The sequence below is a fragment of the Heterodontus francisci genome, chromosome 23, assembly GCF_036365525.1.
Source record: "Heterodontus francisci isolate sHetFra1 chromosome 23, sHetFra1.hap1, whole genome shotgun sequence".
In the NCBI taxonomy this organism is placed as follows: domain Eukaryota; kingdom Metazoa; phylum Chordata; class Chondrichthyes; order Heterodontiformes; family Heterodontidae; genus Heterodontus; species Heterodontus francisci.
In genome coordinates this window covers 25,568,825-25,591,640 of record NC_090393.1, presented here as the reverse complement: position 1 = coordinate 25,591,640, position 22,816 = coordinate 25,568,825, and the positions used below count along the sequence as shown (strand labels likewise).

The window sequence follows — 22,816 nt, the reverse complement described above, 5'->3', positions numbered from 1 at the left end:
CTCATATCCCTTGATTCCCCAAGTGCCCAAGAGTCAATGACTGAATATCTCACAGCTCGCTGGGATAGAGAATTCCAAAGATTCACAACTCTGAGTGAAGACATTTCTCCTCGTCTCAGTTGTAAATTGCTCACCCCTTAGCCTGAGACTTATGATCACTAGTTCTCGAGTCTCCAGCCAGGGGAAACATCCTGCAGCATCTAGCCTGTTATGCCTTTGAAGAATTTTATGCATTTCAGTAAAATCACCTCTCATTCTTGTAAACTTGAGAGACTATAGACCATTTTACTTAATTTCTCCTCACAGGACAGCCCTCTCATTTGGCGAAACTTTGTTGCACCCCCTCTGAGACATGCACATCCTTCCTTAGGTAAGGAGACCAAAACAGTGCAGAACTCCAGGTGTGGTCCCAACAAAGCCCGATATAACTGGAGCAAAACTTCAATGCTCTTATACTCCAACCCAGTTGCATAGGTTAGCAAAGGCTAACATAGCATTTGCCTTTCTTATTGCTTGCTCTACCTACATGTTAACTTTCTGTGACTTGTCTAAAAGGACACCAACATCATTCTGAATACAAACATTTGCTATAATCTCCTAACTTTAAAACAAAATTCTGCTTTTTCTTTGTTCCTACCAAACTGGATAATTTTGCACTTCCCCACATTATGCTCCATCTGCTACCATCTCGCCCAATCACTTAACTGGTCTATATCCCTTTGAAGCCTCTTGTGTCCTCTTCACAGCTTACTTTGCTACCTAGCTTGGTATCAATACAAGGTTTATTACGATATCAAAATTATATACAGTATTCTAAATGTGATCCAGCCTGTGTAATCTAAAGTCTCTGCACAATCAAGCACAAACAGACATTAACTTTAAAAACTAGAGCTGGGTGATTCAGGAGCAAAATTAAGAAGCACTTTTTCACAGCAAGGGTCATAGAAACTTTGAACTCACTCGCCCCCAAAGGCTGTGGATGTTAAAATAATTGCAGCTTTCAAGACTGTGATGGATAAATTATAATTAGGCAAGGGGATCAAGGGCTATGAAACAAAGGTAAACAAAGTTGAGGTGCAGATCAGCCATGATCCATTGAGTGATGGAGCAGGCTCAAGGGACTAAATGGCCTACTCCTGTTCCTAATGTTCCTATGGTTGGCCAATTTCAAAAAGTATATATATACAGTGAAAATGATGCAGAGAGGAGCAACAAGATTGAACCTAGGTATAAAGGGGATGTGCTGAGAGCTGAAACAATGGAAAGCTGGTTCTGTGCAATCTCGACATCTTTTATATCATGTATTGATTGGCATCGAAAAGGTGAACTCAGATAGTTACTTGAAGAAGAATCAGGCCAGTAGGAGTAGAGAACATATATTTAAATGAGTGAAAAGTAAATTTAAATTTAAAAGATAGCATTAGATCCAAGATATAGGCATGCAAATTTGCCAGAAAAAACAATAGCCCTGAAGATTGGGAGTAGTTTAGAATTCAGCAAAGGAGGACCAAGGGATTGATTAAGAAGGGGAAAATAGAGAATGATAGCAAGCTTGCGGGGAACATAAAAACTGACTGTATATGTTTCTATAGGTATGTGAAGAGAAAAAGATTGGTGAAGACAAGTGTAGGTCCCTTACACTCAGAAACAGGGGAATTTATTATGGGGAATAAAGAAATGGCTGACCAACTAAATGCATACTTTGGTTTTGGCTTCACAGAGGAGGACAGAAATACCATACCAGAAATGTTGGGGAACACAGGGTTTAGTGAGAGGGAGGAACTGAAGGAAATCAGTATCAGTAGAGAAATGGTGTTGGGGAAATTGATGGGATTGAAGGCCGATAAATCCCCAGGGCCTGATGGTATGCATCCCAGAGTACTTAAGGAAGTGGCCCTAGAAATAGTGGATGCAGTGGTGGTCATCTTCCAAGATTCTATAGACTCTGGAACAGTTCCTACAGACTGGAGGGTAGCTAATGTAACCCCACTATTTAAAAAGGGAGGTAGACAGAAAACAGGGAATGATAAACTAGTCAGCCTGACATCGGTAGGGGGAAAATTCTAGAGTCCATTATAAAAGATTTTATAGCAGAGCACTTAGAGAACAGTGGTAGAATCAGACAGAGTCAGCATGGATTTACGAAAGAGAAATCATGCTTGATAAATCTACTAGAATTCTTCGAGGATGTAACTAGTAGAGTTGATGAGGGGGGAGACAGTGGTTGTGGTTTATTTGGACTTTCAGAAGGCTTTCGACAAAGTTCCACATAAGAGATTAGCAGGTTAGATTAAAGCGCATGGGATTGGGGGTCGTGTATTGCAATGAATAGAAAATTGGTTGGCAGACAGGAAACAAAGAGTAAGAATAAACGGATCTTTTTCCGAATGGCAGGCAGTGACTAGTGTGGTACCGCAGGAATCGGTGCTAGGACCCCAGCTATTCACAATGTATATGAATGATTTAGATGAGGGAACTAAATGTAATATCTCCAAATTTGCAGATGAGACAAAACTGGGTGGGAGGGTGAGTTGTGAGGAGGATGCAGAGAGGCTTCAGGGTGATTTGGACAAGTTAAGTGAGTGGGGAAATGCATGGCAGATGCAGTATAATGTGGATAAATGTGATGTTATCCACTTTGATAGCAAAAAACAGGAAGGCAGATTATTATCTGAACAGCTATAAACTGAGAGAGGGGAATATGCAACGAGACCTGGGTGTTCTCGTACACCAGTCGCTGAAGGTAAGCATGCACGTCCAACAGGCAGTAAAAAAGGCAAGTGCTATGTTGGCCTTTATAGCAAGAGGATTTGAATACAGGAGCAAGGATGTCTTGCTGCAATTATACAGGGCCTTGGTGAGGCCACAGCTGGAATATTGTGTGCAGTTTTGGTCTCCTTATCTGAGGAAGGATGTTCATGCTATAGAGGGAGTGCAGCGAAGGTTTACCAGACTGATTCCTGGGATGGCGGGACTGACGTATGAGGAGAGATTGAGTCGGTTCGGATTATATTCACTGGAGTTCAGAAGAGTGAGGGGGCATCTCATAGAAACGTATAAAATTCTAACAGGACTTGACAGGGTAGATGCAGGAAGGATGTTCCCGATGGTGAGGGAGTCTAGAACCAGGGGTCATAGTCTAAGGGTACGGGATAAACTTTTCAGGACTGAGATGAGGAGAGATTACTTCACCCAGAGAGTGGTGAGCCTGTGCAATTCACCACAACAGAAAGCAGTTGAGGCCAAAACATTGTATGTTTTCAAGAAGGAGTTAGATGTAGCTCTTGGGTCTAAAGGGATCAATGGGTATGGGGTGAAAGAAAGCGGGAACATGTTACTGAGTTGGACAATCAGCCATGATCATAATGAATGGTGGAGCAGGCTCGAAGGGCCAAATGGCTTACTCCTGCTCCTATTTTCTATGTAAATTACATTATCAAAGGTATTTCTTTACTGAAGGGTAATGAACATTTGGAATAATCTACTATCTAACAACAACTTACATTTATATAGTACCTTTAATGCAGTAAAACACCTCAAGATTTTTCAAGGGAGCATCAAAAAAAAATTGACACCGAACCAGCTAAGGTGATATTAGGACAGATGACCAAAACATTGGTCAAAGAGATAGATTTTAAGGGGAGGCTTAAAGAAGAAGAGGTAGAGAGGGAATTTGAGAGCATTGGGCCTAGGCAGCTGAAAGCACAGCTAGAAATGGTGAGGTAATTAAAATAAGGAATGCGCAAGAGGCTAGAATTGGAGGACGCGGATATCTTGGAGGATTTTAGGGCTGGAGGATGTTACAGAAATGGGGGGGGGGGGGGGCGGGGTGCGATGCTATGGAGGGATTTAAAAATAAGGATGAGAATCTTAAAATTAAGGTAATGAAGCCAAAAGGTTTTCCGAAGATGGTTGAATGTTATAATGAGAGAATTAGTGTGCTGGAGTATGAGCTTCAATTCGCTGAATGACCTTTGCATGCCCTCGATTTTTTCCTTGCATTAATACAATGGGTGTTGAACTGCAGCTGCTTGTAAAACAACATGTAGAAAAACACAGAACGCAGCTGGGATATCATTCCTTAAGAGCTGTCTAAGCTGTGGTCCTTTATCTTTTCAGAGTGTCCCGAACGGTTCTGGGGCCCGGACTGCAAGGAGATGTGCCTGTGCCACCCAAACGGGCGCTGCGCCGATGTGACTGGTAAATGCACCTGTAACTCCAACCGCTGGGGGCCAACCTGTAATAAACTTTGTCTGTGCCACTATGGAAAATGTGACCAGGATACCGGGAAGTGCAAGTGTGAGCCACGCAGATGGGGCCCCACCTGTTCAAACCTCTGCTATTGCAGCTCCAACTCTCAGTGCGACCCAAAAACAGGCAAGTGCATGTGCCAGCCAGGCTGGTGGGGCCGTAGCTGCCACAATCAGTGCTCCTGTAACAGCTCGCCATGTGACCAGCTGATGGGGAGGTGCCAGTGTAAGGAGAAGTTCTGGGGGCCGAGATGTGAGCGCTGCCAGTGTGTGCACGGGAAATGTAACCCTGTCGATGGATCATGCTCATGCTATTCTGGATACAGAGGGAGGTATTGCAGGGAGCCATGTCCAGCTGGATTTTTTGGTCTCGGATGTAAAAGAAGGTACGTTTTATATAATTATCCATGGATTCTGTTACTTTGGTCAGCTCTGTGCCTGAAGCCAATCATTATGGTTAAGAGTCCCACAGGAGGGAACCAACATATGTAGTTTTTGGTTGCCTCTTATGGGGTGTACATGTTCTCCCTATAGGGCCACACCTCAGTTACTTAAGCAGAGAGAAGTTAGGCACAGGTTGCCAGGAGACAAAGCTTGAGCTCCCCCAAATGTGTGCTTTGGTAATATTGGAGTTAACCAGATAAAACTGAGCCCACAGGTAAGCTTTGCACTGCTTGTCTCGCTGAAGCACGGTCTTACAGGAGCATATGGAGCCAAGTGGGAAGAATCCCATCCCTGCTGAAAGACTAGCCTGGCTAATTAGTTATCATACCCTCTAAGTCCCAACAATAAGCCTGGCTAATTAGTCTGTCATCATCATTACTCTACAGTAGTGGCCCAGGTAGTGAACTAACAAGTCTGGCACAGAAGATCAAGTCAGTTTTAATTTCCCATCACCAGATGCACCATCTTGGAGCCAATTCAAACCAAAGAGGCCTATTTCCCACCCTCCACCCCCCTCCCACCAACCCAGGAATATAGTCACTTGGTCATTAGATGGCTACAAAAATGGTTTTATATCTTGCTGGCTGGACAGCAAACTCCTGAGAAGCATGGAGAGCAGCACAGTTCATCATCAAATATCATCAGCTCATTATATATTTGTGGGCACAGACACACTGGGGATAACATTAACTTTGGGTGATGTTGTAAAGTGGGCGTTATCAAATTGCCCCCCATCATTCGCCATACCTTCCTTTCCATTGTAGTCAAAGGTAGAGAAAATCATGTGAGGTGTACATTTGTCTGTCAGTTTGATATTGCACATTCTATACCAGTGCCCAAAGTTAAACATGATTGACATGTAGAGAGAGACAGGGCAATCACATAGACGCTGGTTAAACTGACCTGCATCCCCTCTCTCCAGCCAAAATCAATCACTCATGAGAACAACGTTTTCACAACTGCCACTAATTGACTCTGGTAGAATTTGATATTCAGCAAGTTTGCGCATTGAAATGACAGCTCAACGAGCAATGCCTGGTGGAAAAAAAATTCAACAATGCACCCCATTTAAAAAAATAATGTAACATGATTCTGGCAAAACATACACTGATTGCAGTATACAGCTGCAGAATGAACTATTGCCTTGAATAGATAGTATTGTCCTCACATGTTTCAGTTTGAGAACCCAGAAATCTATGGCTGAAGTGTTTCTGCTAAAACCATCAATTGCGAGCAGATTGTTTTTTTGTCATGTATGTTGCTGGAGATTTTATCTGTGAATCATAACATGGGAATTTAAGCAAAGATAATGGGGTCAATTTTCTATTTATTCTTGGGTAGGAATGGGACAGTATTACACTGAAAATGGGGTGCAGAACTTATTGCCCCATTTCTGCTGAGATACAGGCCACCAGAGATAGGCTTCATTATCTCAAACAAATCAGAATCCTATGACATCAAACAGGTGCTGATAAAATTTTAAGTACCAATGGATGTGGTCTACTCTGGGTACACTCCACCCAGTGGCGCAGGATGTAGAATGACCTGATCACTGTCCTTAAAGGGACTGCTGCAGGCAGGTCCGAAAAACTTCAAGAAAAATATTTAAAATTATTTTTGCAGTTCGGAGTGAAACATTCTTCCAGGTCCCACAAAAATCATCCTGATCATCTGATTCCCTCTGGAGGATTGCCTCCATGCTTGCCACCACCACCACCCCCCCTCCCCCCCAACCTTTAACCTACCTGGAATGACTTCCCACCCCCTCCGATTGGTGAGCTGCTCAAAGTGTGTACAAATTGTAAAGGTGGTTCAGGCCTCCAACTCATCAGCCCCACACTAGCCTGATGGGAGTAGACTCATTAAATCAACCACGATGTGTCTCAGATCATCTTGGACAAGTTGATGATGGTGTTAAAAATGAGTGATTTATGTAATCGCATTCAGAAAATCACAAGGCAGATGCAGATGAGGAATGGCATTCAGCTCATCCTTCCTCATTCATCTGGAAGAGTTCCCATCCTGTCACAGTACACTACTGTTTGTTAAATGACTCCGGTGTTTTTTCTCCTTTACTGTCCCCAAAAGTCTATTTCACCTGTGGAAATAAGTTCTTTCTGTCATCAATCCAAACTGTATCTTTCACCAGTTGAAACTTGTGATCCTTTGTCCCACTGTCATGATTTAACTTGAAGCGTTATTTTGGATAAAATATAACTCCCATATCAAAATTTGAACACCAGCAGCCTGGCTGAAGGATCCATTCACACTAACTGTAGTGTCATTGTGAAGCAGTTTCACCTAGGAGCTTGGGTCCAGAGTGAGGATCTGCCGTGGCATTGGAGCAAAATTGAGTGAGGCTCTTGGTTGACCCTCCACATGATTAGCATTGCTGTAAAACTGATGTTGCTACATTCCAATGCTCAACTTGTAGGAGCAGATCTTCCTTTCATTGTGCCAGGGTGCAAAGAAAGAGGAAAGCATTTATATAACATCTTTATTGGCCTCAAGATGTCCCAATGAGCTTTGCAACCAACAAACCTTTGAAGTGTAGTCATTGTTGAAATGTAGGAAACACGACAGCAAGGTCCCTTAAACGGCAATGAGATAACGACTAGATAATCTGTTTTAGTGATGTTGGTTGAAGGCTAAAAACTGTATCGAACACCTCTGCTCTTCTTTGAAATAGTGCCATGGGATCTTTTATACCCACCTGAGAGGACAGACTGGGCTTCAGTTTAATGTCTCATCTGAAAGATAGCTCCTCTGACAGTGCAGCATTCTCCCAGTCCTTCTCTGGGAGTGCCATCCTAGATTATCTGCTGCAGTCTCTGGAATGGAACTATGAACTCACAACTTCCGTGACTGAGAGGTGAGAGTGCTAACAGCTGAGCCACAGCTGACACCTAAAGGAATGCCTGGAAAGAGCACGTGGAGGAAAATTGAATTGAGAGAATTGTCCACCTGATTTTCCTCCTTGTAATCAGGCATACAAATATACAAATACATAAGTACCTAGAAAATATACATCCTTTGGCACTTCATTGCTTAAACAGGCAGTGACTACTGCCATCATTCCCCCCCCCCCCCCCCAAAATGATAACAAGCTCATTAGCTAAAAGGAATATGATTTCTTGGGCTGCTGCTGTTTGTCAGGGTCTAGCCTCCTGTGAATGAAATGACAAATACAAAGATGGGGCTCAACTCCCTGAATAGGTTCTCAAAAATATAAGATGGTTCAGTGGGCTTTGATACCCTTCTCTTCATTCAATTTTCTGTTGGTGTTGCTGGTTTAGTGAAGCCCAAAGGTTTCTTTAACTCGATGGAATGAAAACTCCTCTGAGCACTATGTGGAGCATTATCATAAATCGGTTTGTTAAGATTGCTTTTGGTATTTCTCAGTGAAACTATAAACACATTCCTTTCGTGTATGTTTACAATATCATCTCAGTGGGAACTGAGGCCCTTTATTGCGGTAGTGGGCTGTTTCTCAATAAAACGCCCCTAAAGGTGTAAGTGACGGTCATTTATCTTCTGTATGCTTGACTGTGCCACTGTGAAAATAAATCATATCATGCCAGACGAAGTGAAGGCTCAATGTGAAGTGGGAGTTAGAGGGTGGGGTATAATTGGACCAGTGTGCAAAGATATAATTCTGTCCTGTACAGGCTGAGGACATAGGAGATACACAACTACTGTCAAGAGAGTGTAATTAAAGTGTGATAAGTTTGCATAGCTAGCTCTGGACATAGGCAATTATAATGGATATGGTTGGCAACGAGGTGACAACAGCGTGTAAGGTTTTGCAGATGGGAAATGCGCATATAAGAGTTTTAATATGTTATAGATATTTATAGTAAAAGGATAGTTTAAAAGTGTGTTAATTGTCAGAGATATCCTCTGTGATGTAGAGCTTACCCCATTGCAATGTCACATTATATCAGGGGTGAATTGCTGTTCTATGCAAGGATACTGGAGCTGAGACACTCCCAGACGGGAAGAGAAATTCAGAGACGAGCTAATCTTCATTGCTGTATTAACCAGCTATTGGTGGAGACACAGGAATGGTCCAGTATCCCTGTTGTTTGAATGGAGAATAGAACATGCCACAGTGAGCAAAAAATTACTTAAAATAAATAGAAAATAAAAACAACGACTTCTAATGGCCCAGCATGGCACTGTGCTACATAAACTTGGAAGGTGCCGGGCTCCAAACACAGCCTATGCGAGGTTAACTGATCACAGCTGTTGTGGCAATTGGGGGCACAAGTAATTAACTTCAACACCCCTAAGCTAGTGTAGGGAACATGAGCCAGGGTTTGTGCTTTGAATCACTATCCAGTAACTCCTGCTAGAATGTATATTTGTGTGGACATCAAGATTAATGATTAAGCTTAATGGTGATGCCCTCTACAGTTGAATAACACTGTCCAGACTTGCTCATGAAGATAAGACAGGGGGCTGCTGTTGCCAGGGAAAAGTACTGCAGAGGGCAGGAGAAAATTGCAAAATAAAACAGCAAGATTAAATGAGCCTCGTTTATGTGAACTATCAGTACCAGAAGTAAGACTTCATCTGTGGACTGTTTTGGTTATGGGTACAGATTGCAAAATAAGACTAAAACTTAAATGGTCTTGTACAGAAAAGGCTGATAGGGTTCCTGGCGTGACGGTCGGAGCAGGCTGAGGCCACTTACATGACACAGATGTGAGCATTTAAAAAAAACATGTGGAACTTCTCAAACAGGATCCCAGAATAAGGCAGAGAAAGATGTAAAACAATCTGGAACACAGTCTAGACAACAGGAAGGGCAGATCAAAACACGCAGTGAGCAGCAGTGTGTGGGCAGGCGTACAGAATATTAATTGGATGAGGCAAGGCTATCAGGGATTTGTGAACTCTCCTTCCCCCCACATTCCCTGCCACACTATGTATATACTACTGCCACAGGTAGGAAGCTTGATACAAGTGTGGGACAATGATTTCTTGTTTGTCTGGCAACTGATTCTCATCCCGATAAAACACTGGGTAAGAACTCAATGCAACATGTGGAAATCCAATGCCACTCTCCTAACTGCCATTGGTTTAACTCACAGTTGGCACTCCAAAGTGTGCGTGTGCTACACATAAACATTTCCCCTTTATAATTTCTGCTGCACATGCCGGATAGAAGTCAAGAGATAAACACGAACTAAAATTATTAACTCGGGGCTTTAAGTTATGAGCAAAACCTCAAGGGGCTGAAGTTGTTTACATTATAAAATGGAAAACTGAAGGTCTTGAAAGTTCTGAGAGGAATACGTGATGTAGGTGTAAGTGAGGACATGATTTGAACTGTGAGCCCAGAACTAGAGGAAACACATTTTAAGTTAACAAGCCATAAGCAATATTAAAGGTTACATTTTTTCAATTCTCTCGCAGTGTAGTGGTTATGTGGAACAGAGTCCCAGCTGAAGTCACTTTCCGCTGTGTCAAATAACTTCGTCCAAAAGGTGTTGATGAGATCACAGGTTATAGGGTCGGTGTAGAATGAGGTGACCACATGCTCCAAGAGACACAATGGAGTAGACGTTCACCACGTGCAGGCTTCACGTGGTCACCTACTAGTTGGGCGCCCAGTAGTCCCAGCAGGTGGCCTGGTCCATTTTGAAGATTGGGCTTCATTAGCATTCTTGCAGCAAGCTGTAGGAGGAAATTAACAGCCCCGAGACAGGCTGCCTGCTCTGGCCCACAATAATACTGCTCAGCCTGCCCTGCGAGTCGGGACAAGGTAGGTCTGTGGCAGGGTGAGTGAGGTGGGGGGATGGTGATGGCGAGAGGTGGTGATCTTGGGAAAGTTCGTGGCAGTGACACTTGCTGCACAAAATCACACACAAATTTACCCGTTGCTCCTCTTTAGCTGGACCTCCAGTTGATATAGGTTGCACAGAGCACACTTTGCTCCAATGTGCCCTAAAATAACAAGCATGGTGATATGTATCTCAGAGGCTGATTAATCTGAGTGGCTCACCTCCTGACTCACCAAAGCAAGTGCACCACCTAAAAGGCACAAGCCAGGAATGTGATGGAATAGTTTAGAGTTTAGTTTAGAGATACAGCACTGAAACAGGCCCTTCGGCCCACCGAGTCTGTGCCGACCATCAACCACCCATTCATACTAATCCTACACTAATCCCATATTCCTATCACATCCCCACCTGTCCCTATATATTTCCCTACCACCTACCTATACTAGGGGCAATTTATAATGGCCAATTAACCTATCAACCTGCAAGTCTTTGGCATGTGGGAGGAAACCGGAGCACCCGGAGGAAACCCACGCAGACACAGGGAGAACTTGCAAACTCCACACAGGCAGTACCCAGAATCGAACCCAGGTTCCTGGAGCTGTGAGGCTGCGGTGCTAACCACTGCGCCACTGTGCCGCCCCATTTGCCTGGGATGGGGGCTGCAGCTGCAGCAAAAGTCAAGAAGCTCAACACCATACAGGACAAAGCTGTCAGCATGATCAGCACCCCATCCACCAGGTGATGGTGTTGCTCTAGGTGGTGTAGCTGTAGTTGGTATTGCTATAGGGGGTGTTGCTGTGGGTGGTGGTGTTGCTGTAGGTGGTGGTGTTGCTGTAGGTGGTGGTGTTGCTGTTGGAGGTAATGTTGCTGTAGGAGGTGATGTTGCTGTAGGAGGTTGTGTTGCTGTAGATGGTGCTGTTGCTATCGGTGGTGTTGCTATTGGTGGTGGTGATGCTGTAGGAGCTGATGTTGCTGTAGGTGGTGTTGCCGTAGGAGGTTGTGTTGCTGTAGGAGGTTGTGTTGCTGTAGGTGGTGTTGTTGTAGGTGGTGTTGCTGTGGGAAGTGATGCTGTAGGTGATGTTGCTGTAGGAGGTTGTGTTGCTATAGGAGGTTGCGTTGCTGTAGGTGGTGGTGTTGCTGTAGGAAGTGTTGCACTAGGTGGTGGTGTTGCTGTAGGTGGTGTAACTGTGGGTGGTGGTCTTGCTGTAGTTCGTGGTGTTGCTGTAGTTCGTGGTGTTGCTGTAGGAGGTGGTGTTGCTGTAGGAGGTTGTGTTGCTGTAGGAGGTGGTGTTGCTATAGGTGGTGTTGCTGTAGGTGGTGGTGTTGCTGTAGGAGGTGATGTTGCTGTAGGAGAATGTGTTGCTGTAGGAGGTTGTGTTGCTGTAGATGGTGCTGTTGCTATAGGTGGTGTTGCTATTGGTGGTGGTGATGCTGTAGGAGCTGATGTTGCTGTAGGTGGTGTTGCCGTAGGAGGTTGTGTTGCTATAGGTGGTGTTGCTATTGGTGGTGGTGATGCTGTAGGAGCTGATGTTGCTGTAGGTGGTGTTGCTGTAAGAGGTTGTGTTGCTATAGGAGGTTGCGTTGCTGTAGGAGGTGTTGCTGTAGGTGGTGTTGCTATAGGAGGTGGCGTTGCTGTAGGTGGTGTTGCCGTAGGAGGTTCTGTTGCTGTAGGAGGTGGTGTTGCTGTAGGTGGTGGTGTTGCTGTAGGAGGTAATGTTGCTGTAGGAGGTGTTGCTGTAGGAGGTGGTATTGCTGTAGGTGGTGTTGCTGTAGGAGGTTCTGTTGCTGCAGGTGGTGGTGTTGCTGTAGGTCGTGTTGCTGTAAGAGGTGTGTTGCTATAGGAGGTTGCGTTGCTGTAGGAGGTGTTGCTGTAGGTGGTGTTGCTGTAGGAGGTGGTGTTACTGTTGGTGGTGTTGCTGTAGAAAGTGTTGCTGTAGGTGGTGGTGTTGCTGTAGTAGGGGGTGTTGCTTTGGGTGGTGGTGTTGTTGCAGGTGGTGTTGCTGCAGGTGATGGTGTTGCTTTCGGTGGTTTTGCTGTCGGTGGTGGTGTTGCTGTTTATGGTGGTGTTGCGATAGGTGGTGTTGCTATAGTTGCTGTAGGACATGATGTTGCTGTAGGAGGTTGTGTTGCTGTAGGTTGTGTTGCTGTAGGTGATGGTGTTGCTGTAGGTAGTGGTGTTGCTGTAGGTGATGGTGTTGCTCTAGGTGATGGTGTTGCTGTAGGTGGTGGTATTGCTGTAGGTGGTGTTGCTGTAGGAAGTGGTGTTGTTGTAGATGGTGGTGTTGCTGTAGGAGCTGATGTTGCTGTAGGAGGTGTTGCCGTTGGAGGTTCCGTTGCCGTAGGAGTTTGTGTTGTTGTAGGAGGTTGTGCTGCTGTAGATGGTGGTGTTGTATAGGTGGTGTTGCTGTAGGTGGTGGTGTTGCTGCAAGTAATGGTGTTGCTGTAGGAGGTGGTGTTGCTGTAGGTGGTGGTGTTGCTGTAGGAGGTAATGTTGCTGTAGGAGGTGTTGCTGTAGGAGGTGGTATTGCTGTAGGTGGTGTTGCTGTAGGAGGTTCTGTTGCTGCAGGTGGTGGTGTTGCTGTAGGTCGTGTTGCTGTAAGAGGTGTGTTGCTATAGGAGGTTGCGTTGCTGTAGGAGGTGTTGCTGTAGGTGGTGTTGCTGTAGGAGGTGGTGTTACTGTTGGTGGTGTTGCTGTAGAAAGTGTTGCTGTAGGTGGTGGTGTTGCTGTAGTAGGGGGTGTTGCTTTGGGTGGTGGTGTTGTTGCAGGTGGTGTTGCTGCAGGTGATGGTGTTGCTTTCGGTGGTTTTGCTGTCGGTGGTGGTGTTGCTGTTTATGGTGGTGTTGCGATAGGTGGTGTTGCTATAGTTGCTGTAGGACATGATGTTGCTGTAGGAGGTTGTGTTGCTGTAGGTTGTGTTGCTGTAGGTGATGGTGTTGCTGTAGGTAGTGGTGTTGCTGTAGGTGATGGTGTTGCTCTAGGTGATGGTGTTGCTGTAGGTGGTGGTATTGCTGTAGGTGGTGTTGCTGTAGGAAGTGGTGTTGTTGTAGATGGTGGTGTTGCTGTAGGAGCTGATGTTGCTGTAGGAGGTGTTGCCGTTGGAGGTTCCGTTGCCGTAGGAGTTTGTGTTGTTGTAGGAGGTTGTGCTGCTGTAGATGGTGGTGTTGTATAGGTGGTGTTGCTGTAGGTGGTGGTGTTGCTGCAAGTAATGGTGTTGCTGTAGGTGGTGGTGTTGCTGTAAGTGATGGTGTTGCTGTAGGAGGTGGTGTTGCTGTAGGTGGTGGTGTTGCTGTAGATGGTGGTGTAGCTGTAGATGGTGGTGTTGTTGTAGGTGGTGTTGCTCTAGGAGGTGGTGTTGCTGCAGATGGGGGTGTTGCTGTAGGTGGTGTTGCTCTAGGAAGTGTTGCTGTAGATGGTGGTGTTGTTGTAGGTGGTGTTGCTGTAGGAAGTGTTGCTGTAGGTGGTGCCGCTGTAGGAGGTTGCATTGCTGTAGGTGGTGGTGTTGCTGTAGGTGGTGTTGCTGTAGGAAGTGGTGTTGTTGTAGATGGTGGTGTTGCTGTAGGAGCTGATGTTGCTGTAGGAAGTGTTGCCGTTGGAGGTTGCGTTGCCGCAGGAGGTTGTGTTGCTGTAGGAGGTTGTGCTGCTGTAGGTAGTGGTGTTGCTGTAGGAGGTTGTGTTGCTGTAGGAAGTTTTGCTGTCGGAGGTTGTGTTGCTGTTGGAGGTTGTGTTGCTGTCGGTGGTGGTGTTGCTATAGGTGGTGTTGCTATCGGTGGTGGTGTTGCTGTAGGAGCTGATGTTGCTGTCGGTGGTGGTGTTGCTGTAGGTGGTGTTGCTGTAGGAGGTGGTGTTGCTGTAGGTGGTGGTGTTGCTGTAGGTGGTGGTGTAGCTGTAGATGGTGGTGTAGCTGTAGGTGGTGGTGTTGTAGGTGGTGTTTCTGTAGGTGGTGGTGTAGCTGTAGGTGGTGGTGTTGTTGTAGGTGGTGTTGCTGTAAGTGATAGTGTTGCTGTTGGAGGTGGTGTTGCTGTAGGTGGTGGTGTTGTTGTAGGTGGTGGTGTAGCTGTAGATGATGGTGTTGCTGCAGGTGGGGGTGTTGCTGTAGATGATGGTGTTGCTGCAGGTGGCGGTGTTGCTGTTGGTGGTGGTGTTCCTGTAGGAGGGGGTGTTTCTTTGGGTGTTGGTTTTGTTGCAGGTGGTGTTGCTGTAGGAGGTGTTGCTGTAGGTGGTGGTGTTGCTGTAGGTGGTGGTGTTGCTGTAGGAGGTGTTGCTGTAGGTGGTGGTGTTGCTATAGGTGGTGGTGTTGCTGTAGGTGGTGTTGCTGTTGGTGGTGGTGTTCCTGTAGGAGGGGGTGTTTCTTTGGGTGTTGGTTTTGTTGCAGGTGGTGTTGCTGTAGGAGGTGTTGCTGTAGGTGGTGGTGTTGCTGTAGGTGGTGGTGTTGCTGTAGGAGGTGTTGCTGTAGGTGGTGGTGTTGCTATAGGTGGTGGTGTTGCTGTAGGTGGTGTTGCTGTAAGAGGTTGTGTTGCTATAGGAGGTTGCGTTGCTGTAGGAGGTGTTGTTGTAGGTGGTGTTGCTATAGGAGGTGGTGTTGCTGTAGGAGGTGGTGTTGCTGTAGGAAGTGTTGCACTAGCTGGTGGTGTTGCTGTAGGTGGTGTAACTGTGGGTGGTGGTCTTGCTGTAGGAGGCGGTGTTGCTGTAGTTTGTGGTGTTGCTGTAGGAGGTGGTGTTGCTGTAGGAGGTTGTGTTGCTGCAGGAGGTGGTGTTGCTGTAGGTGATGTTGCCATAGGATGTAGTGTTGCTGTAGGTTTTGGTGTTGCTGTACGTGATGGTGTTGCTGTAGTTGGTGGTGTTGCTGGAGTTGGTGGTGTTGTTGTAGGAGTTGTGCTGTAGGAGATGATGTTGCTGTAGGTGGTAGTGCTGCTGTAGGTGGTGTTGCTGTTAGGAGATTCTGTTGCTGTAGGCGCTGGTGTTGGTGTAGGTGATGGTGTTGCTGTAGGAGGTGGTGTTGCTGTAGGAGGTGGTGTTGCTCTAGGTGATGGTGTTGCTGCAGGTGGGGGTGTTGCTGTTGGTAGTGTTGCTGTAGGAAGTGTTGCTGTAGGTGGTGGTGTTGCTTTAGGAGAGGGTGTTGCTTTTGGTGTTGGTCTTGTTGCAGGTGGTGTTGCTGTAGGAGGTGTTGCTGTAGGTGGTGGTGTTGCTGTAGGAGATGGTGTTGCTGTAGGAGGTGTTGCTGTAGGTGGTGGTGTTGCTGTAGGAGATGGTGTTGCTGTAGGAGGTGTTGCTGTAGGTGGTGGTGTTGCTGTAGGAGATGGTGTTGCTGTAGGAGGTGTTGCTGTAGGTGGTGGTGTTGCTGTAGGAGATGGTGTTGCTGTAGGTTGCGGTGCTGTAGCTGGCAGTGCTCTAGGAGGTAGTGTTGCTGTCGCTGGTGTTGCTGTAGGTGGAGGTGTTGCAGTAGGTGGTGTTGCTGTAAGTGATAGTGTTGCTGTTGGAGGTGGTGTTGCTGTAGGTGGTGGTGTTGCTGTAGATGATGGTGTTGCTGCAGGTGGGGGTGTTGCTGTTGGTGATGTTGCTGTAGGAAGTGTTGCTGTAGGTGGTGGTGTTCCTGTAGGAGGGGGTGTTTCTTTGGGTGTTGGTCTTGTTGCAGGTGGTGTTGCTGTAGGAGGTGTTGCTGTAGGTGGTGGTGTTGCTGTAGGTGGTGGTGTTGCTGTAGGAGGTGTTGCTGTAGGTGGTGGTGTTGCTATAGGTTGTGGTGTTGCTGTAGGTGGTGTTGCTGTAAGAGGTTGTGTTGCTATAGGAGGTTGCGTTGCTGTAGGAGGTGTTGTTGTAGGTGGTGTTGCTATAGGAGGTGGTGTTGCTGTAGGAGGTGGTGTTGCTGTAGGAAGTGTTGCACTAGGTGGTGGTGTTGCTGTAGGTGGTGGTGTTGCTGTAGGTGGTGGTGTTGCTGGAGGAAGTGTTCCTGTAGGTGGTGGTGTTGCTATAGGTGATGGTGTTGCTGTAGGAAATGGTGTTGCTGTAGGAGGTGCTGCTATAGGTGGTGGTGTTGCTGTAGGAGGTGGTGTTGCTGTTGGTGTTGCTGTAGGTGGTGTTGCTGTAGGTGGTAGTGCTGCTGTAGGTTGTGTTGCTGTAGGAGGTAGTGTTGCTGTCGGTTTTGGTGTTGCTGTAGGTGATGGTGTTGCTGTAGTTGGTGGTGTTTCTGTAGTTGGTGTTGTTGTTGTAGGAGTTGTTGCTGTAGGAGATGATGTTGCTGTAGGTGGTAGTGCTGCTGTAGGTGGTGTTGTTACTGTAGGAGACTGTGTTGCTCTAGGCGGTGGTGTTGGTATCGGTGATGGTGTTGCTGCAGATGGGGGTGTTGCTGTTGGTGGTGTTGCTGTAGGAAGTGTTGCTGTAGGTGGTGGTGTTGCTGTAGGAGGGGGTGTTGCTGTAGGTGGTGGTGTTGCTGGAGGAAGTGTTGCTGTAGGTGGTGGTGTTGCTATAGGTGATGGTGTTGCTGTAGGAAATGGTGTTGCTGTCGGAGGTGCTGCTATCGGTGGTGGTGTTGCTGTAGGCGGTAGTGCTGCTGTAGGTTGTGTTGCTGTAGGAGGTAGTGTTGCTGTCGGTTTTGGTGTTGCTGTAGGTTATCGTGTTGCTTTACTTGGTGGTATTGCTGTAGTTGGTGTTGTTGTTGTAGGAGTTGTTGCTGTAGGAGATTATCTTGCTGTAGGTGGTAGTGCTGCTGTAGCTGGTGTTGTTACTGTAGGAGATTGTGTTGCTGTAGGCGGTGGTGTTGGTGTCGGTGATGGTGTTGCTGTTGGTGGTGTTGCTGTAGGAAGTGTTGCTGTAGGTGGTGGTGTTGCTGTTGGAGGGGTTGTTGCTGTAGGTGGTGGTGTTGCTGGAGGAAGTGTTGCTGTAGGAAATGGTGTTGATTAGATTAGATTAGAGATACAGCACTGAAACAGGCCCTTCGGCCCACCGAGTTTGTGCCGAACATCAACCACCCATTTATACTAATCCTACACTAATCCCATATTCCTACCAAACATCCCCACCTGTCCCTATATTTCCCTACCACCTACCTATACTAGTGACAATTTATAATGGCCAATTTACCTATCAACCTGCTGGTGTTGCTGTAGGAGGTGATGTTGCTGTAGGTGGTGGTGTTGCTGTAGGAAGTGTTACTGTAGGTGGTAGCGCTGCTGCAGGTTGTGTTGCTGTAGGAGGTGGTGTTGCTGTAGGTGGTGTTGCTGTAGGTGGTGTTGCAGTAGGTGGTGTTGCTGTAGGTGGTGGTGTTGCTGTAGTTAGTGGTGTTGCTGTAGGAGTTGTTGCCATAGGATGTAGTGTTGCTGTAGGTTTTGGTGTTGCTGTACGTGATGGTGTTGCTGGAGTTGGTGGTGTTGCTGGAGTTGGTGGTGTTGTTGTAGGAGTTGTGCTGTAGGAGATGATGTTGCTGTAGGTGGTGTTGCTGTTAGGAGATTCTGTTGCTGTAGGCGCTGGTGTTGGTGTAGGTGATGGTGTTGCTGTAGGAGGTGGTGTTGCTGTAGGAGGTGGTGTTGCTCTAGGCGATGGTGTTGCTGCAGGTGGGAGTGTTGCTGTTGGTAGTGTTGCTGTAGGAAGTGTTGCTGTAGGTGGTGGTGTTGCTTTAGGAGGGGGTGTTGCTTTTGGTGTTGGTCTTGTTGCAGGTGGTGTTGCTGTAGGTGGTGGTGTTGCTGTAGGAGGTGTTGCTGTAGGTGGTGGTGTTGCTGTAGGAGATGGTGTTGCTGTAGGTGGCGGTGCTGTAGGTGGCAGTGCTCTAGGAGGTAGTGTTGCTGTAGCTGGTGTTGCTGTAGGTGGAGGTGTTGCAGTTGGTGGTGCTGCTGTATGAGGTCGTGTTGCTGTAGGTGGTGGTGTTGCTGTCGTTGATGGTGTTGCTGTAGGCGGTGGTGTTGCTGTAGGTGATGGTGTTGCTTTAGGAGGTGGTGTTGCTGTAGAAGGTGGTGTTGCTGTAGGAGGTGTTGCTCTAGGAGGTGGTGTTGCTGTAGGTGGTGGTGTTGCTGTAGTTGATGGTGTTGCTGTAGGCGGTAGTGTTGCTGTAGGCGGTAGTGTTGCTGTAGGTGGTGGTGTTGCTGTGGGAGGTGGTGTTGCTGTAGGAAGTGGTGTTTGTGTAGGAGGTGGTGTTGCTGTAGGTGGCGGTGCTGTAGGTGGCAGTGCTGTAGGAAGTAGTGTTGCTGTAGCTAGTGTTGCTGTAGCTGGTGGTGTTGCTGTAGTTGGTGCTGTTGCTGTAGGAGTTTGTTGCTGTAGGTGGTAATGCTGCTGTAGGTTGTGTTGCTGTAGGTGATGGTGTTGCTGTTGGTGTTGCTGTAGGTGGTGTTGGTGTAGGTGGTGGTGTTGCTGTAGGAGGTGGTGTTGCTGTAGGTGGTTTTGCTGTAGGTGTTATTGTTGCTGTAGGTGGTTGTGTTGCTATAGGTGGTGGTGTTGCTGTAGGTGGTGGTGTTGCTGTAGTTGATGGTGTTGCTGTAGGCGGTAGTGTTGCTGTAGGCGGTAGTGTTGCTGTAGGTGGTGGTGTTGCTGTGGGAGGTGGTGTTGCTGTAGGAAGTGGTGTTTGTGTAGGAGGTGGTGTTGCTGTAGGTGGCGGTGCTGTAGGTGGCAGTGCTGTAGGAAGTAGTGTTGCTGTAGCTAGTGTTGCTGTAGCTGGTGGTGTTGCTGTAGTTGGTGCTGTTGCTGTAGGAGTTTGTTGCTGTAGGTGGTAATGCTGCTGTAGGTTGTGTTGCTGTAGGTGATGGTGTTGCTGTTGGTGTTGCTGTAGGTGGTGTTGGTGTAGGTGGTGGTGTTGCTGTAGGAGGTGGTGTTGCTGTAGGTGGTTTTGCTGTAGGTGTTATTGTTGCTGTAGGTGGTTGTGTTGCTATAGGTGGTGGTGTTGCTGTAGGTGGTGGTGTTGCTGTAGGTGGTGGTGTTGCTGTAGGTGGTGGTGTTGCTGTAGGTGGTGGTGTTGCTGCCACTGACACTCATGCCTCATTTGGTATTGGGAGGTTTGTTTAGTGTTGCCAATTCTGTTTGGAATTGGTACCACTGCAACTGTTGCTGCTAATACTGATGCATGGTTCCAGTATCCCTGTTAATGCTGAAGCTATTGTTCGGTGTTTATAGAACCCTAGGAGCATAAAACACAGAACGAAGCTATTTGGCCTATCGTGCCTGTTCTTTGAAACATCTATCCCCCTCCCCTGCTGTTTCCGCATGCACCCTGGAAATTTCTCCTTTTCAAGAATTTATACAATTTCCTTTTGGAAGACACTATTGACTCTGCTTCCACCACACTTTCAGGCAGTGGATTCCAGATCCTTGCAACTCGCCGCATTAATCAGCTCTCCTCATTGCCCTCCTGAATTGTTTGCCAATTATCTTAAATCTGTGCCCTCTCTTCCCATCCCTCCCACCAGTGGAAACAGGTTATTCCTATCTACCTTCTTAAAACCCATCTAAATTTTGAACACATTTATCTTATCCCTCCTTAAACTTCTCTGACCTAAGGAGAACAATTCTAGTTTCTCTGTCTCCACAGGTAACTGAAGCCCCTCATCTCTGGTCACATTCGATGTATTGCTTCTGCTCTCTCTCCATGTCCTTGACATCCCTTCTAAAGTGTGAAGCTTAGAATTGGACACAATAATCTAACTTACAGAGTTAGGTTACTGATCAGCCACTGAATGGCCGAACATACTCAAGGGGTTAAATGGACAACCACTGTTCCTAAGTATCTGATGCTGAACCAGTAATTTACAAAGATTTTCTGTGACTTCAAAACAATAAACTGCAAATGCTGGAAATCCGAAATAGAAACAGAAAATGCTGGAAATACTCAGCAGGGCTGTTAGCATCTGTGGCGAGAGAAAGAGTTAACGTTTCGGGTCTGTGACCCTGCTGGTGCTGGTGATGCTCCTGGTGCCAGTGATGCTGCTGGTGCCGGTGACACTGCTGGTGCTGGTGATGCTGCTGGTGCCTGATGAGGCTGCTGGTGCCTGATGAGGCTGCTGGTGCTGGTGATGCTATTGATGCCAGTAACGCTGCTGGTGCTGGTGATGCTGCTGGTGTTGGCAATGCTGCTGGTGCCGGTGACACTGCTGGTGCTGGTGATGATGCTGGTGTCGGATGAGGCTGCTGGTGCTGGTGATGCTACTAATGCCAGTAACGCTGCTGGTGCTGGTGATGCTACTGGTGTTGGTGATGCTACTGATGCCAGTAACGCTGCTGGTGCTGCTGATGCTGCTGGTGTTGATGCTGCTGGTGCCGGTGATGCTGCTTGTGATGGTGATGCTGCTGGTGTTCATGGTGCTGTTGGTATTGGTGATGCTGCTGGTGTTGGTGATGCTGCTGGAGCTGAGATGCTGCTGGTGTTCATGATGCTGTTGGTGCTGGTAATGCTGCTGGTGTCGGTGTTGCTGCTGGTGTCAGTGATGCTGATGCTGGTGATGCTGCTGGTGTTCGTGATGCAGCTGGTGCTGTTGACGTGCTGGTGTTAGTGATGCTGGTGCTGCTGCTGGTGTTGGCGATGCTGCTGGAGTCGATGATGCTGCTGGTGTTCGTGATTCTGCTAGTGCCGGTGACGCTGCTGATGTTGGTGAGGCTGTTGGTGTTGGTGATGCTGCTGGGGCTGGTGACGCTGCGGGTGTTGGTGAGGCTGCTGGTGCTGGTGATGCTGCTGGTGCCAGTGATGCTGCTGGTGAAGCTTCTGGTGACGCTTCAGGTGTTGGCAATGCTGCTGGTGCTTGTGTTGGTGACCCTGCTGGTGCAGGTGACACTGCTGGTGCCGGTGACGCTGCTAGTGTCGGTGACGCTGCTGGTGTTGGTGATCCTGGTGTCGGTGATGCTGGTGTTGGTGTTGGTAATGCTGCTGGTGTCGGTGATGTTGCGGGTGCTGGTGATGCTGCTGGTGAAGCTTCTGGTGACGCTTCAGGTGTTGGCAATGCTGCTGGTGCTTGTGTTGGTGACGCTGCTGGTGCCGGTGACGCTGCTGGTGCCGGTGATGCTGCTGCTGACGGTGACGCTGCTGGTGACGGTGAGGCTGCTGGTGACAGTGACACTGCTGGTGCCGGTGATACTGCTGGTGCCGGTGATGCTGCTGGTGTTGGTATTGCTGCTCACGTTGGTGACACTGCTGGTGGCTGATGCTGGTTATGTTGTGGGGGGGGGAATTTGATGGCAAATCCCCACTCACCAGTCTTTCTGGAGTGCTTGGATGACGGGAGCCACAGATGAGCCGCCAAACTGCCGAAAGCCCATTGATGGAGGCTACACCCTCTGACCTCCACAGGCTTCGGTGGAGATAGCAGTGGAGTTCCATGGCCAGTGCGGCCAGGGCTGCAACACTTGTGGACTTTCTAAGTCACTTTGTTAACTGCTGCTGCACAGCAATTTCGCATGTGAAGTGTAAAATCTACTTTCACCTCCTGATCCCTTTCACCTTTATCTTTAGTTATTTTTACAGGTTCTCCCATCATAAGTCAGCCCAATAGTCGGGCCTCTTAGTGCAGTTTTTTAGTGCTTTTTCCTCACCCCTTCCGCTGCCCTCCCCATTCTGAGTGGGTGATTCCTCTTTGATTTTTTCTCAGTTGGTAACATTTATGGAAATTAATTTGCTGAATAAGAATCAATGTCAGTTGATCAGACTTTATAAATTCTCACCCACTTGAGGCTTCTTAAAGTGTTCAGCTTGATTCCATCATAGACATGCATTCTCACCAGTGTGAATAGAAGCAGGAAGATTGCAATGTAAAACAGCCAGCAGTTTCAAATTCAGATTATGAAATGCATAGAAACTAGTATTTTGTAGCTGGGTGATGGGTCCAGACACCCTGTCAGCCTGCCCTCACTTCATATATTCTTGCTCCCATTCACTCCACCTTCTCTTCAGTCTAGTATCTCCAGCTCCCTCAAAACTAAGAAAAGAGCAATGATGGTCAGAAGATAGAGTGAAGGACTTATCTTTCAATTATTACATAGGAACATAGGAAATAGGAGCAGAAGTAGGCCATTTGGCCCCTCGAGCCTGCACTGCCATTCAACAAGATCATGGCTGATTTTCTACGCAAAGCCATTTTCCCCCACTATCTCCATATCCCTTGGTACCTTTAATATCTAGAAATCTATCGATCTCTGTCATTGTGTTACAGGACGTGATAGTGTCATGGTCCTAGTGGCCAGCTCTCAGGTGAAGACGCTGAGGCTCAGAATGATCATCAGAATCTATCATATGAACAAGTTTGGCCAAATCCAGATCTAGAACTGCTTTCTACAGAGTTTTCCAGATTCATCATAAATGTGGTCAATTTTACACGTGCTAAAACATTCTGAAAGGTTCCTTATCAGGGCAATATAATGTATCCAGTGGA

At 47.2% G+C, this 22,816-nt stretch overlaps 2 protein-coding genes across 2 annotated transcripts in view; one reads left to right on the top strand and one right to left on the bottom strand.

Annotated features, from left to right (window-relative positions):
• The window catches only part of scarf2 (scavenger receptor class F, member 2), a 90,016-nt gene that overhangs the window by 3,733 nt on the left and 63,467 nt on the right, over positions 1–22,816 (top strand). Inside the window, exon 4 of the mRNA XM_068054875.1 lies at positions 4,120–4,636. Within this exon, the coding sequence (XP_067910976.1) occupies positions 4,120–4,636 (517 nt within the window). The remainder of the gene's footprint in view (positions 1–4,119; positions 4,637–22,816) is intronic.
• Positions 13,875–20,755, bottom strand: LOC137383036 (mucin-2-like). Its single transcript, XM_068055635.1, has 9 exons — positions 20,491–20,755; positions 18,724–19,293; positions 17,970–18,637; positions 17,567–17,880; positions 17,104–17,355; positions 16,363–16,734; positions 15,890–16,242; positions 15,152–15,617; positions 13,875–15,066 (listed from the first exon to the last, which is right to left on the bottom strand). The coding sequence occupies exons 1-9, from the start codon at positions 20,753–20,755 to the stop codon at positions 13,875–13,877; spliced, it is 4,452 nt and encodes a 1,483-aa protein (XP_067911736.1).

What these genes read in the sequence shown, in the direction of transcription:
- LOC137383036 (XM_068055635.1), bottom strand. Translation starts at nt 20,755, where the DNA reads ATGAACACCAGCAGCATCACCATCACAAGCAGCATCACCGGCACCAGC. An exon ending in CAGCAGCATTACCACCTACA is followed by an intron (nt 18,638 to 18,723) that starts GCAACAAACTCC and finishes TACTTCCTACAG; the next exon opens with CACTGCCACCTACAGCACCG. An exon ending in AACTACAGCAATACCACCAA is followed by an intron (nt 16,735 to 17,103) that starts GTAAAGCAACAC and finishes CACCACCTACAG; the next exon opens with CAGCACTACCACCTACAGCA.